A 16,527-nucleotide genomic window follows, 5' to 3' on the forward strand; every position below is an offset into this window, starting at 1 on the left:
AATTTAATCATCGTAAGGTCATGCTTGAAGTAAAAGATAACTTGGCTTGCTGGAACCAGCTTCAGATTTCATGGATGGGTAGGATATTTGCCTTAAAAATGGTGGTACTGCCAAAAACTTTATTTTTGTTCTTAAACATACCATTAAAGGTCCCACAAAAGATACTTGGAGACTGGCAAACAATGATCTTAGATTTTGTTTGGAATAGGAAAAAAAAACAAGAGTAGCAAAAAAAAAAAAAACTTTAATAAAACCAACAAAGAATGGTGGATTAGCCTTCCCATCCATAAAAAAAAATTATGTTGCGGCTATGCTTATGCATTTGGAGACATGGTTTTATCCAGATAGAGCAACTGAATTAGAACAGTATAATCTTTCAACAAAGTTGAAAAATACTTTATGGTTCTGTAATAAATTTGACAGAAATATATTAAGAATGAGCCCATGTACCAAAAACCCTGTTTAACAACTGGTTGAAACTTAAAAGAGTATTAAGTCCAGGTTTATCTCCATTAACAGCTATTACGTATAATGACGAGATGATAGATGAAGCGCAACTAGGCAATCTATCTTTATGATACAATTGTAGGCTAATAGAAATAACCACACTTATAGATAAGGGAACATTTAAATCATATGAACAAATATGGAATGAAATGCAATTTTCCCAACCTTTATTTTTTCAGTATCTACAGCTTAGAAGTATAGCCTTAAGGTTACTAAGGGAATCCGGACCTCTTGGGGAAAAAACCACCTTTGAAAATTTATGATACACAATCAGGAAAACCTATTAAGTAAGCTTTATAAAGTTCTATTAGATTTAGATCTTACAATTAATAATTACCAGAAAAGCTAGGAAAGAGAACTAACTTGTCTGATTCCAGTAGGTACCTGAACTTGGATCTGGAATAATATATCACAGCAGACTATTAGCACAAACCTGAAATATTTTTTTTTCAAACTCATATTCCAACGATATTTAATGCCTGTAAAGGCTTAACCGCATTTATCATAAGGGTGATAACAGGTGCTGGAGATGTTAAATGCCTAACGCAGATATGGCCCATGTTTTTTGGTTTTGCCCAATCATTAAGGACTATTGGCTAAAGATAATAGATGAAATTGAGATTATATCAGGATATAGACTGCCTTTGGATCCTATAATTATTCTTTTTGGTTATGTCAAGGAAGGTGTTCTATCTGATGACATAGAGATGATAGTGCATTTATTAACAGCCGCCAGAATGCTGATATCGGCAAACTGGAAAAAACTGAAAGCCCCTACAGTTGATGACTGGATTATTAAAGTATGGGAAATAATATATATGGTTAAGTTAACTAATATAGTAAGGGTTAGAGAGGAAATACAGCAAAATAATAGATTTATATAAAAGTGGTCATTATTTGTAATGTATTGGTGTAATAAGAATCAAGAGAATGTACAACCTTTTGTGTTATTGGGAACTTTGTGATATTTGCTGGTTTTGTTGATAAATTTGATTATATTCTAAAAAATTTAAAAAATAAAGAACCGTGGTGCCTGTTTGGATAACGTACAATTACACTTTGCTGCATAACCAACAGGAACATAGGACGCTGCCTTATACCAAATCACCCCATTGGTCCGTCCAGGTCAGCATTGTCCACACTGACTGGCAGCAGCTCTGCAGTTTGTCACGAGTCTTTTTCCAGCCCTACCTGGAGATTCTGGGGATTGAGACTGGGACCTTCTGTGCGGAAAGCCATGTGCTCTACCACTGAGCTACAGCCCTTCCCAAGTTCATCTCAAGGTTCTACTTTATTTATTTATTTCATTTCTATACCACCCAATAGCTGAAGCTCTCTTCAACACCAGCACTAAAACGCATTTTCAAGAAAGCACTGGAAAGTTCATGTGCCTGCCTTTTCAAAATGAGTTGTGCCTTGTCTTTTATGTAGATGCATTCATACAACGTACATTGCCACAATTTCTTACTTTGCTAAGATTTCCCACCTTTTATTCCTCCCCATAGCCTCCATTCCCAACTCCACAATGCAACTCTAAAGAAACTCCTTCACCAATCATCGCACAGCTGTTGATCTCCCCCATTTCTTTGTCCCTCAGAACTCCTAACGGGTCTTTATATCAAAGGCACAGCCAGCTGTAAAAATAATGTTTTGGCAGAGATGAAACAATTTCTGGGGAATATGCAAACATCCAAGCAAACAAAACCAGGTTTGTGCGGAGCAAAGGAGAAGCATATTTCTGAATAGAATAAAATTTGCAAATATCAAGGGACTTTTCTCGCCCTTTAGAGCAATAGAACATGCTTGACTTGTTGGGAGATGCAGCTATCAAAGAGAAGCAATACAAGCAAAACTACGTGGCTAATATTTGAGTATATATTCACGGGAGCAATTGAAGTAAGATGCTTTCACGAGTTCAAAAGGAAAACTGAGATCGATTTTGAAATAAAAATGAGAAATGAGGAGGACCAATTGCTATGGAAAAATAGCAGTTCTGTGAAGGTTAGACTTGAAAGGGACAGTGTGTATTCCACACAAGGTGAAATACAAGATTCAACATTAAAGAGAAGATAATATATGATGGAACACCAACACTGAATTCATGGTTTAAAAATGATGTGCAAATCATGCTTTTAAAGAAGTAGTACCCACGAGCCACGTTGTCAACATCCCAGCACCAACTTAAGCTTCCTCCGCCCATTGCATATACTCTGAGGGTCAAAGTCCAAGACAAGTACAAGGGTATTCTAAGACTGCCATTGCTACTCTAGCAGTCACATTTGTCCTGCTGTAACTTTGTTTTTCCCTTCTGGCCATCTCCTTATCTGAATGCCTCTGTTAAAGTCACCATGCTCATCTCTCCAGTCAACAGGATAAAGCTTTTCTTCTCCTAAATCTTTCCATAAGTTCTCTGTCCCATCCACAGCATCCCCACCTCTCAATTTCTGACAAAGGATGCTTCACCCCTGTGGATACATCACTTGAGATCTATTAGCTTCAGTATTGTATCTGAGGCAATGTGAAAGCTTGAACTGCACCATTTGATCTGTAATAACCTTTCCACACGTGACCACCATCCTCTGATCTTTTTATTAAAAATTGTTCAAGAGTCCCTGGAAAGGGAAATTATTAAGTGTAGAGATTTCTATTCCAGGATCTGTTTAAGTACCCTTATTTATACTATATAAACACACATATGCTCTCCTTAGTGAATAGACACCATTGGCCAGTGCTTCCACCTACTGAAACAAGATGATCACGTTTCATCAAGTCTACTTGCTACCTAACTTGTACCAAGTCCCAAGCGAAATGCAAGCATCGCATTTAATGCAGTTAACTGGTTAGCGATCTTAGGATATCAGGCAGTATACAAATAGTTTAAATAAAATAAAGAAATAAGCACCACTGCCATTGAAATACAAAAAATGTTTTGGCAAATAAGAGATCTCTTCCACCCCCTTTCAACAGGAAACATACCAGGAAAAATAGTACGGGGCCAAGCATTCTGCTGAGCATCCTATGCCAAGATTGCTGGGAAAAGAAGATCAGACAGGAACGTTGGTACTTACCATGATACGTTCATTTGCTGCAGTGGATGGAAGGTATCCTTATATGGGTTGCTCCTCCCACTAGCTCCAATAGGCAGGATCACGCAAATTAACTGAATTGCCTTCTCACGTGGGAGAGCAACCTACTTCCAGTTCAGATGATGTCTCAGCCCAAAATTTTCAGTAACTTTATTAGTAAAAACATTGAACAGAAACTCCAGAAGAAGAGACTAATCAAGAGCTGCCCCCCTCCCCCAGTAGCGACAGGCCAGGATATCCTCCATCGACTGCAGAAAATGAACATATCACACTAAGTACCACATATCGCACTAAGTACCAATGTTCCTTTTTCCTGCAGTGGAGAAGGATATTGTTATGTGGGCCGTCAGACAGTGATGCCCAAACTGGGAGGGTAGGTCGCTGCTAATCCCGATAATTCAACTGCAGAATCTGTTGAAGCACTCCGCAGCTGAAAGATGCCTTGGCCGAAGAGAAGGTGTCCAACATATCATGTCTCACAAATGAAAACTCAGATGGCCAAGCTGCATATGTCAATGAAGTCCTGAAGGCAGTGCAAGTGGCTGCGCTCCGTACAGAGCGAGCAGAAATCCCCCCAGGCCAAGCAGAACCAGACGTGTCATAACATAGGAAAATGCAGGCCTTAATCCACCATGCCAACATAGACTTGGAAACCTTCTTGCCCATGATGGAAAGCTGAAATGAAAAGAGTCAAGGACACAAAAGTCTTCAGATAGACCTTATCTGTATGTTTTGCATCCAACATGTGCCATTCTTTTTCTAGGGGCCAGCTTGGACTTTTGACCTTGACAAAAGGTCAAAACAGCAGAATGAGCTCCTCTGCCCTGTGGAAGACAGAGTTATTATTACTATTATTTTAATGAAAGTCAGATCCAAGTGAAATATGATTGCACCCTGCTGGGAAACACATACTTCCTGTCTAGCTGACAGGGCTCCCAACTCTGATACCCTGTGGGCCACAATGGCTACAAGAAAAAAGGACCTTCCAGGAATGAAAGTTCCACAAAGCCCTTTATAGAGGCTTGAAGGGGGCCTTGGTGAGAGCTTTGAGAACTTTAGGCAGATCCCAAGTAGGGTATCTATGGATAGGTGGTGTCTTTAGCACCCTTAAAAAACAAAATTATATTGTGCACTGCCAGGGATCTATGGGAAGACTCAGATAGCACAGAGGATAGTGCCGTGATCTGCCTCTTGAGAGTATGGGGCCAAAGACCTTGATCTAACCCATTTTGTAGAAATGTGAGGACCACTTTGATGTCAGACTTAATTAGATCCTCTCCTTTTCTCCTGCATCACCTGCAAAAAACTCTATGAGATTTCATATATCCCATTTGTGGATTCTGAAATGTTCAATGATGGCCTTGAAGACCACTGAGTTAAAGCTCCATTCTGTCTGGCTGACATCCTGTCAGCTCAGCCAGTCTGCAGTGGAGTTTAACTTCCCTTGAACGTACTTGGCTGACAGGGATATGATGTTTGACTTTACCCACTGCATGGAGGCAGTCCACCTCGGCCATGAGGGAGCACCACCAGGTTACTTCCTAGCAATTCACCTGCGCCTGACTGTCATGCTGTCTGTTCTTACAAAGGGCTACCATTGTGCTGGATCAGGTGGCTGAAGGTGAGGAGGGCCAAATGGATTGGCCTCACCTTCAGCCAGCTGATGCTGTGCAATGCTTCCTCTGGGCTCCATCTACTCTGGGCCATGGCAGGTCTGTAGTGGGACCCCCAGCCCCGAAGACTGGCATCTGTTGTAATTTAGACTGAGGGGCTCTCTCAGAAGGACTGCCTCTGAGGTTTGAGGGGGAGAGCCACCAGGTCAAGGACCGTCTCACCTCCCACAGATAACTGGTCTCTGGGCAGCTATATCCTTCTGAAAAAGGAGGATAAGCCGCTGAAGGGGCCTAGGGAATTTCCTGGCTCATGGGACACAGTCTATGGTAGCTATCACAACCCCGGCAACTGTGCTAGGGCCACCAGGTTGAAGGTGGGATTCTGAAGGATCAATTTTATCATGGCCTGGAGCTTTTCCAATTTTTCCAGCGGAAGGCAGACTATACCTGAGCATTCAGTACCACCCTGAGGTGCTGCAGTTCCCTGGAAGGGCGAAACTGAAGTTTCTGACACTCACCAGGAAAAACGTGACTGAAGGCATGCCAATGTCCCGTGGACATCCAGAATTCCATGTTGGGAGTGACAGAGAATTAATTAGAATGCTGTTAAGGTTGAGAATGTTGTATGCCTCCTCAGGTGTACTATTAATAGCACCAAGGTGATTGTGAAGACCCTGGGGGCAGAGGAGAGATTGAATGGGAAGGCTCTGTATTGATATTTCCCTGATGGGCAAACTGCAAATTTTGTCTGTGAGCCACATGCATTGGGACATGTATGCTTCTGTGATATCTAGAGATGCCAGAAAATCTCTGGTCTGGAGAGATTCAAGAATGGTACAAAGTGTCTCCATCCAAGGCATTTTCTCTCTCTCTTTCTTTGGAACCCATTCACCCATTTCAGGTACAATATTGTCCTCCATCCCTGGGCTTTTTTTAGGGACAATGAAGAATATTGAGCAGCAGGCTTTCAATCTTTCCAATGACGGCACTGCCTCAATCCCTCCGATGTCGATGAGATATGGCCTGCAGTATGAGCTGGTGCTTCTCTGATTTCCTGGGCCTTGAGGAAGAGATGAAAAAGTTATGACGCAATGGGAAGAAATCAAATATATAGCCCTCTCTTGTATGTAGTACAAGCACGAAGGATCTTAGAACTGTTGTAGATCACAAGCTGAATATGAGCCAACAATGTGATGTGGCTCCAAAAAAGGCAAATGCTATTTTGGGTTGCGTTAATAGAAGTGTAGATTCCAAATCCCGTGAACTACTAGTTCCCTTCTACTCAGCATTGGTTAGACCTCATCTGGAGTACTGTGTCCAGTTCTGGGCACCACACTTTAAGAAGGATGCAGACAAACTGGAGAGGGTCCAGAGGAGGGCAACAAAGATGATTAGGGGACTGGAAACAAAGCCCTATGAAGAGAGACTGAAAGAACTGGGCATGTTTAGCCTTGAGAAGAGAAGACTGAGGGGAGATATGATAGCGCTCTTCAAGTACTTGAAAGGTTGTCACAGAGAGGAAGGCAGGACATGGAATAATGGGCACAAGTGACAGGAAGCCAGATTCCGGCTGAACATCAGGAAAAACTTCCTGACAGTTAGAACAATACGACAATGGAACCAATTCCCTAGGGAGGTAGTGGGCTCTCCCACACTGGAGGCATTCAAGATGAAGCTGAACACCCATTTGTCAGGGATGCTCTGACTTGGATTCCTACATTTAGCAGGGGGTTGGACTCAGTGGTCTTATAGGCCCCTTCCAACCCTACTATTCTATGATTCTATGATTGATCTGAGGTGGAGACTTCCCATTGATGATGAAAGTCTGAAACCTCCCTCCCACTGGGGGAGCTGGATAGTCCTGCTTATTGCTGTCTCTGTTGCCCTTTAGGGGCTGCATTGGTGGGGAGTCTGTTGAACCCCTGGCTCTGCTGTTGCCTGGGTAGGGATCCCCACTCACCTTAGGTGGACCTGGACCCTCCGCTGTCTCAAGATCTATAGCTTGGGCAAATGGAATTAAAAGACCCCCCCCAAGAGGGCTTACGCTCCTCTTTCTTAGAGGTAGAGGGCAGGGCTTCTTTCTTATCCTTTGTTTCAACAACGACTTCTTCCAAAGAGTCCCTAAACAGCTTATTTCCCCCAAAGGGACCTGGGACCAAATTGGATTTTGAATATGCAGATGTGTTCCAATGTTTAAGCCATATTTGGTGTCTGAGTGACACGGCTGCCACCTGGGCTCTGGCAGTGAGTTGGATGGCATCCAAACTGGTATCAGCCTTGAAGGCCACAGACCTGAGCAGTTTATTAACACCCTGGTGGAACTTGATATTCCCCCCTGGAAAGTCTTTTAGAATGTCCTTCACCCAGAGATAGGAGGCCCTGGTCATAACTGATAGTATTGATGAAGCCTTCATGGCTTATGAGGCAGCCTCATGAGTCTTACACAGGCCCAGTTCCCCCTTTCTGTTCTCTGGGTTAATGGGGGTATTGTCCCCATTCTTTGAATGTAGGGCACCAGGAACTAGGGCTTCCCCAGGGGCACCTGTAATTTCATCACTTTTTTTAGGAGAATTACAGAACTTGTTAATTTTTTGTAAAGGGGGTACTTGGTCTGGACGAGCCTTGTTTATCCCACTCCGCCTTTTTTGTGCCCATAAAGGTGCTGGGGAAGGGAACAACAGAGGAGAGCATGGTTTGGAAAAACTTCTGCCACCCCTTCCAGAAGATCGCAGTCCTGTTTCTTTTCCTGCCCCCTCCCTTCAGAATTCTGGGCCAGCGTCTTAGCGGCCTTATTTAAGAAGTCTGGGAAATCCTCAGGCTGAGAAAGCCTTTCTGAGGCTGGGTTTTGCTCTGAGGGAAGGCCAGAGGGTTTATCCCAGGTGCTGACTTGCTGGGGGGTGTGTGTGTGTCATATCGAGGAGGACTTGATATGTCCTCCTCGATATGTCCACCCTTGCAACGTTCTGCTGGATCCATCGGCAGAACTCTGGGTTAAGTGCTTGGCTGTCAATCATCAGAGGTGGAGTGAAATTGGGGGCAGTTGGCTGGGATACTGGCCCCTTGGGCTGCCGTCTGATTCCCCCTTGGATCGTTCCCAGTCCCTGGGTGGGGTCATCAAGCCTGTCTTGCTCCTACTAGGCTCATCTGCGCTGAGGAGGACAAGCTTTGATTCAGCCTGTAGCTGGATGGTGCCAGGAGTCTTATCCGGGCTGAGAGACTTGCTCCCAGCAGCCCCTGTGGGTTCTCCTTTAGGTTCCAGAAAGAAGGCCCCTGACATTCTGGGGCTGTCTCCAAGGTGACATCAGGCACTGTGGATGCAATTGGAAAAGTTCCTAACTCTAAAATGAGGGGAAAAGGTTTTTTTGTTTTTGAAACGAAGAAGGTAGAGAATGATAGAGAGGACAGAAGAAATGAGGCAAACTGTAGCTATAAAGGGCTGGAGTGCTTGAGGAGCTACTCCAGCAACCTGCTCAGAGCCAAGGCAGGAAATGAAACTGGAAGTAGGTTGCTCTGCGATGTGAGAAGGCAATTCAGTTAATTAGCATGTTCCCGCTTATAGGAGCGAGTGGGAGGAGCAACCCATGTAAGGATATCCTCCTCCACTGCTGGAAACTATACTATGTTCAAAGATACTAAGCAATTTGTTCATCTTGTCAGCGCTAAATTTTAAGGAAGGGGGAAATGCCACTTGTGCTTCCAAGTTTTGCCTGAAAGCATGACCCTCCTTCCCTGATGTCTGCTGTCTCAGACACTTTGTTCTTCATGTGCCAAGGTTCAGCCCTGAGAACCATAAAATAAATCCCCATTTATATGTTGGCATTATAGGAATAAACTCCAGTTTAAGACAGCAGGCTATTGCCTTATTACTCATAGAAATTAGAACTTTTATCACTGAACTCCTGCACCAAGGTATTTATATTGTTTATTAAAAAGTGGATTACAGCCAATTTTCAGCATGAATCATCATATTCTAACATAGGATTCAGTCTTATGCTGCCTGCCGGTAATGTGACATTAACAAGATGTTTAAAAGGGTCCTTACTGCCCATTTTGATGATGTGGCCAGAGATGGTAAGCAGCTCATTCTCTCACAATAGCATAGCTCCCCCTTCTTCCACACAGTTTCACACACTCCTGAACTGCAGCAGCCACAACTTTTAAATTATGCTATTGGCTTCTAGACAATTGGATGCAGCCAAAAGAACCAGCTGTAATTTGATTACTCACAGGCCTGCACATTGACCTAGTAAAACTTCTGGAGTTTCCTCAGCTGGTTACAGCTGGCCAAAGACGCTTACCCACCCGCATCTGACACTCCCCCTCTGTGTCAATTACTGGATGAGTGGAAGCCTTGCATGCTGTTCTGTTCTGTCACTGCTGAACTCAATGAGAAGCAGGGATGCTGCCAAGACTTGGAATTGGCCTGGAAGTTGAACCCATTTGGTTCACAATTTCTGAATGTGTAATGAGCCTGAACTTTGATCTAATTAATTTTCATAATTCAAACTGAAATTATGAGTTCATACATATATTCTGCTTCTGCACCATCACATACAAACTGTGCCATTTATTATGTTGATTACTGTAACCCTTTACTTTCTGGAGGAAAGTGAATGTTCTGCTTGCAATGCGCATACATTTGGAATTTTAACTTTTATCCTTCTCTCCTTTGCGCCAATCTGTAGCTCCATGTCGCTCAACTATAGTAAACAGAGCACATGTGAAAGCAGCCAGTCAGAGAAGGGTTTGTGGTGACATCGTGATGCACAGGTTTGGGAAAAAATATGCCAGATTATACATGCTATATTCTGAAGATGCTGTTTGGTGACCTGCACGTGCAAGCATTTGCAAATTGTTCACTATTTCGGAGAACTTTCACCCAAACTTGCTATGTTGGTTCTGTAACATCACAAACTAAGTACAATGTCTGATAGCACACACACTTGCTGGGATGCAAAACAACTACTGTGGAGTAGAAAGAAAAACTATTTAATAGAGATGTTCACAAAGGTGTACAGACCACGAAAAAGGAATTTCATAGGGTGGTTTAAAAACTGATTAAACCTGACAAAAATAACTTCTTTTAATGTAGTGTTATCCGCCCCCTTAATTTTTAAAAAAAACAAATGGCACTCAAGAGTGATTTGTGTTCTGTATGCCTGCACTAGAGGGATTAAGTCATCCCATCATGCTGGGCGTGAGAGCATCACAGCAGAATTAAGGCAGTAGCTAGGGGCACAGTTGGGCAATTAGAGGAAAGGCTTTTCCCAGTTCCTTCTTTCCAGGCCAGCCATGCTGATTGGAGTACTCTTGACTCCATTGCCTTCAGGAAGACTTGCATTCCCTCCCACATTCCCCTTAATACCAAGCCCTGTGCCAGGAAAAGGAGTACAATGCATTCAACACCCCTCGTCCCAGTTCCCAATACACATGCTGAATGGTGACAAATAGGAATTGCTATTTCAGAAAATCTTACATGTATACAGTTACTTACTCAAATCACTATTAGCCTTCTGTCCCAGGTGTTTCATTCTCAAAAACCAGTGTCACTCTTTGTACTTCTATCTGAAACATCCATCAACATGGTCCTGGATTGTCTCTGGCTGACTGTTTTAGACATTTGTTGTTGTGTATGCTATCTGCTATCTGTTTTATGTCCTTACATGTATGGATTTTATACTTTATATAACGTATTGTAATTGTTTTTAATTTTTGTTAACTGCCCAGAGAGCTTCAGCTATGGGGCGGTATAGAAATATAATGAATGAGTGAACATATTCCCTAATTGCTAATGGTCAGAAAATTCTTAGCCTCTTTTTACGAATAGTGCAGTTGAGCATTGCTCCCATTTTGTTTGCTCTGCTCAGGAGCAAGCATATTAGCTTTTGTGCAGCCCGATCTTATGCATGTTCACTCAAGCCAGTCCCACTAATCAGCTGGGTTCAAAGCAACTGATTGCAACTTCAGTCATGGAGGAAGCAATCCTATGGCTGCTAGACAGCAGCTAGATGGCCATAGGATATCTGGTTTTCCAGGAACTGTTCCAGGGCAGGTGGAAATGCCTGTACGACATATCCGATGTGTCATACAGCAGCCTCCTCCCCTGCGCTGCCCTCCCGCGGCTACACAGCCGCAATCGGCTATCTAGCCAAAAATGCAGGGCAGGAGAAGTGCGGAGGGAATTTTCCCCTCTGTGCTTCTCCTGCCCTGCATTGGATAGACGGTTGCCTCCGACTTCGGAGGCGGCCACCTATCTGATAGGATTGAGCCATTAGAGCAGTTCAAATCTCCTAGATTTTTAAGACCTAGAAACAACTTCAACAGTCAACTTGGTTAACACTTGTGGACCAATAATGACCTAACAGAGCAATTCAGTTTATACTTGTGGGATAAATGCACCTCATAAGACAAGCAGCAAAACCATGTAGTCAATACTATAAAATGTGGGGCTGTACTTGTACACAGAAATCTTTGCAATCCTCTCCAGGTGCTAGATTGTCTTGCAACAGATCACACTAGGGCAAATGTAGCATTTAATGCCACTGGCATAATACCACAAGTGGTACACTTTGCCAGGAGTCTCTTGCCTTCTTATAGGCTTCTCAAGCATTTTCAGTGAAACAAGAAGGCAAGTTTAGCACTTGACTTGCTTCAGCTTCTGGTGCAGCCACCCCAAAACATCCAGTGTGAGCAGTGCTTGGGGAAAGTTGCATTGCCTTTTGGAGAGTGGGTGGTTGAGGCTAAGAGGAAGAGAGAGTGGATTCCTGCAGCTATCTCTGCTTGCCTGGAGACATCTCAGTCAGGCTTAGCATGGCAGAGAAAGAGCCAGAAAAGTCCAGATGAGTCTCCTGCTTCTCTTCAGAGATGGAGGTGTTTCAGGTAGATCTTCTTGTGCATTAATAGTTTCCTCCTGCCCAATTTTCCAATACTAATATGGCTGACAGCAAGGGACAAGCCAAGCTTTAGGGGGTCCACTCCTCCAAGTGTCCCTGCTTGATGCAGCTGCAACCTCATTTGCACAATGAGCTGAGCAAGGCTGGTCAAAGAGAAGCCTAAGCAGAGTATCTCCTCATCTGGAGCAGACACTGCCAACCCACTGTGACAGACTAAGCAGGGGACAAACAGGAGAATACACTCTCTAGTGGGCTTCACACTAGTAAGAACAGAACTTTGTATTTATGTCAGTGCTTTTCTGGAGAGCCTTCCACACAAATTATTGCCAGAATCCGTACCACAAAGCTGCTTGATAGGCCAGTATTTGCACTATATTATATAGAAGGGCCTGAGGCTGCAAAGCAAACAGATAGCCAAACTAGGATATGAACTAGGGAATTCCAGTCCCTCTTCATCAGTATGTTGCACCAGATCTCTTGTTCACAGGACACATTTTGAAACCATTATTCACAGAAACCTGAATTTGATAACCCACTGTTTCGGGCAAAATCACAATTTTGCACGCAAACATGAAATAAAAAGCCTTACCCCAAACCTTGGATGACTTGCCAGGAAGAGCAGCCATACATGGCTGTGTATTAAGTCATGGCTGGTCTTTCAGCATACGCTCTGCAACTTTCCACTTATAGCCTAGAGAAAGGTTAATTTTATATGTTACTGACAGTGGCATGGTTGCTACTGCCCTATGGATGCTCCTATGCTGCTCCCATGAAGATATTATATGGTTAAAGATATATTATATCTATCTACCTACCTACCTACATATAAATTATATGGATTGTATGCCACAGTATACAATCCATTACACGGACAGTATACAATTCATCTGATCCATTTGTGGGTAACCCATGTAGTACGTAGCCAGATGATATATCTTAACTACGTGGGAGATACTGCACAGGAGTGGTGTGGCAGCAGCTATGGGACGGTAGCTACCACACCAACAAGTGTAACCTATCAGAGGGGCGTATGCAGTCCAACACTGCCGGTATCCCTTAAACTGTAAGCTCGACAGTTTTTCCTGGCGTTTCCAACCTTGTCTGAGGTAGTAGCAAGTTCAGTTATAAAGTTACTCTTACCTTTTCCAATCATTTGAATAATGCCATTCCAAATTTGAGATCTTTGGTACAGGCTAAAATGATTGTAACTGTACAACCTTCACTCTAATTTCACTGTCATGAATAATGAAGTACAGTATTTTCAAGTATGTGCTTTTTTTCTTTTTTTATTGCTGTTAATTCAAGGAAAATGCTGCATAAAATCCATTCTTTCTAGAAATATAAGTGACCTTTCCAGTACATAACATTTCAAATATCAAAGTATATGGTAAACATACAAATAAAGAGAAGGCAACATACCTCCTATTTACAGTACAGTATCTTAAATCATAAAATAAGTTCCATAAAGTAAACTGGCAGATAATTGAGAATGCAAGTCCACTGGTGCTTTGAACATCCTCACTAAACTCAGAAGCAGTTATTTCATTTCAATATGGTCCAACATACCGAGCAAATATTTTTAAACGAAAATAATTTCTATGCTAGTTTTCTTTTAAATTAAAGCTCTCATCTACCCCCTTATACCCTCGCTTTCAAAATATATTGGTGCTATAAATATAAATGCTATCTATGAAGAAATGTAAATTAAGTTTCTTCAAGTTTCTTGTTTAGCAATTAGAATTAATCAAAATGTTTTGACTGGTTTCCATCTGCTGCATATCTATCTTTTAAATAAATAAAACCTACATTTCTGCTATGAACTGTGATACCTACGGGTACACAAATGGTGGAAGTTCAGTGTTGATTTCAACAGTTGTAAGTTTTCTTCCAGATAAACTCAGTGCACTTAAGAAATCAAATATTACCTGGAAGCAATTTAGTACACCTTGGCTTTTAGAAGTAAGATACAGCAGAGTTAAACTTAAGTGATATGACACTAACATGATCAATCTTCACACTCATTGGAGTCTTTCACATTATATCGTGATCACACAGTGGTAAATTGTCATAAGAAAGTGACATTGCTATTTGGTACACTGGTTCTAGTATACAAATAGTTGACCAATTTTTAGAATACACACAGGTTTTTGTCCAGATTGAAATAAACCATTTACATTCTAAACACAACACTGTAATAGCCTAAAGGGGAAGGTGTTAAAATCTCATCATGTTTATTTTGTACTGACAAAGTAGAATATGTTAATAAAGGTACTTGTTGCCAACTTCCATTACAAATGCAAACACACAAACTAAGGCATTCATACCAGTTACTCACTTTGAACCAACAGGCTTTTTAAAAAACTAGAACAAAAGTAAAATAGTTCAACACATTTCTATTTCAGAAATCTGCCAAGTTCACACAATTTTAAACCTTGCCCATCTTTTTTTCCCCTTGCATTTAGGCACATAAGAGCTGGATATATTGTGAATTTTCAATCTCTTAAGAAAAGCAAGCAATGCCCCCATCTGTTCACAAGCATAGGAATTTACTAGAATTATGGGCAGGGTTTATTTTAACAGCTGAACATCCATCCAGTCCCTTGGAGGCATGTAGACTCAGCAAAAGTGGGAGAGAAGAATAGCAGCATAAGAAAAAAAGGGGAAGGGAAAGGTGACTTTTGGGAGCATGGCCCAGTTTCTCCTTTCAACCATATGGCTGTTCAACCAGTGTAGTCAGAGGTTAAATGATCTTTAAAAAAAAGAAGGAAGAAAAAGGAGTAAACACTGCATGTCTCAAGTCTTCAGTGCAAAAGTCTATTCATTCAAATGCTCTTTTGATTGATTGGCTGAGATAGCAACATGCTTTATGCAAGTTAGACCAGGAGCAAAATCGCTTTCTTCTTTTGTATTAGAACAGACGTTCATGAGCAGTGAAAAAATGCAACAGAACATAAACACACACAAGGAATCTCTCAAATCCAAAGAATTCCCCAAATTTCCCAACCTTCATTTTGGTATGTAGGCAATGTTTACTTGGTTTCAGTCAGCAGAATCCAACGTATCATTAGAAGGGGGTGGGGGAGGTGCATATCTCAATCTGTAAGTGCCTAGAACAGGAAAAAGAACTTACTAAGTCACTGCTTACACTTAATAAAATTATGAGAAAAAACTATAAAAACCCAATCCAACTACAAAGACTCTTCCAAAAATGCTATTCTATTATCCAAAGGTTTCTACATCTTTATAGCCTGCTTAAGTCAGTTTGTAAATAAGGAAGAGTCATCCTAAGAACTGTTTTTCCTGATCCACCAACAAGCACACCGTGGGCCAGTTCACACACAATTCCTTGCAGCTCGATTGCTCCCTCTTCGCTCCTCCTGAGAATAAACCCTGGGTTCCAAATCTGGTTCATCAGGGCAGAGACAAGTCAGAGTTCTGGGTTCAGATTTCACAATATAAAGTGTCCCTGGTTGTTTAGCTGCTGCTACTGGCAGGAGGAGCCAAGCCACAGGGATTAGGTTGCTGGCTCATCATGATAATCCAGGTATTTTTTTAAAAAAAACAACAACTGAGTTGTTGCTTTGTGTAAACCAAGCCAATGGCTACATTCAGGCATAATGCTAAGCTATTGTTTACTTTTATGAGAATAAGTCTAGCCTCCTGCTGGGGCTCACACACTGCCCCTTCCCCTCTCCTCCTTCATCACAGCTATAAAGAGCAATAAGAAGCTTCTACTTCAGATTATTTGCAGTTTAATGTGTCATCAGAAACCTAAACTGTGGTTAATCTTAACTATGGTTTGTGAAAACAAGACAGCTTCATAAAGTATGGTTTGAAGTTGGCTTGTCTCCATTAACAGAGTAAAGATTAATAAGTCTGTTTGGGTTTCGATAGCATAGCATGCTGTGGTTAATCTAAAATGGAAGTGAAAGCTTCCAAACTCCTCCTCATGGCCACCCTGAAAGAACCAGTCACATGTGAGCCTGGGAGAGACTAGACTCATTCTCATAGCATTACATTTGAATAAGCCTGCTATATTAGACCTACAATCTTGGGAGCAATTCCACTGCTTTCAATGGGACCACTCTAGAGCACGTAGCTTCAAATTATCAGCTTACCAAGTTTGTCTTTTCTGTTCAAGTTTCACCAGTTAAAACACACACCAGAAAAACCAGATGGGGTAGAAATGGATACATTTTACAATTACAAACGTTAATAAGAATAAAGATATAAAACTGATGGCACCCCTTGATTTTAACGACTTATTCACACTTATGCATATCTATTTTTTTTTTTAAGTCTCTGGTCAGTCACATTTGTAGGGAGGAAGGGAGAAAATAAGATCTAGCGATGCATAGGTACAATGAGTGACCTGCTTATTTTTTAATTAAGCACATAACATATAAAGCATGTGTGAATTATCCATTA

At 41.9% G+C, this 16,527-nt stretch overlaps 1 protein-coding gene across 1 annotated transcript in view; it reads right to left on the reverse strand.

The window, feature by feature from the left end:
• Positions 1 to 447: 447 nt before the first annotated feature.
• Positions 448 to 16,527, reverse strand: part of ZCCHC2 (zinc finger CCHC-type containing 2) — a 52,978-nt gene continuing 36,898 nt past the window's right edge. The window contains exon 14 of the mRNA XM_084850516.1: positions 448 to 15,206. Coding sequence (XP_084706642.1) covers positions 15,139 to 15,206 — 68 coding nt within the window. The 3' untranslated portion in view covers positions 448 to 15,138. The remainder of the gene's footprint in view (positions 15,207 to 16,527) is intronic.

Source organism: Heloderma suspectum, chromosome 4 (genome assembly GCF_057233095.1).
Source record: "Heloderma suspectum isolate Gila_16-S chromosome 4, 16-S_ref, whole genome shotgun sequence".
In the NCBI taxonomy this organism is placed as follows: Eukaryota; Metazoa; Chordata; class Lepidosauria; order Squamata; family Helodermatidae; genus Heloderma; species Heloderma suspectum.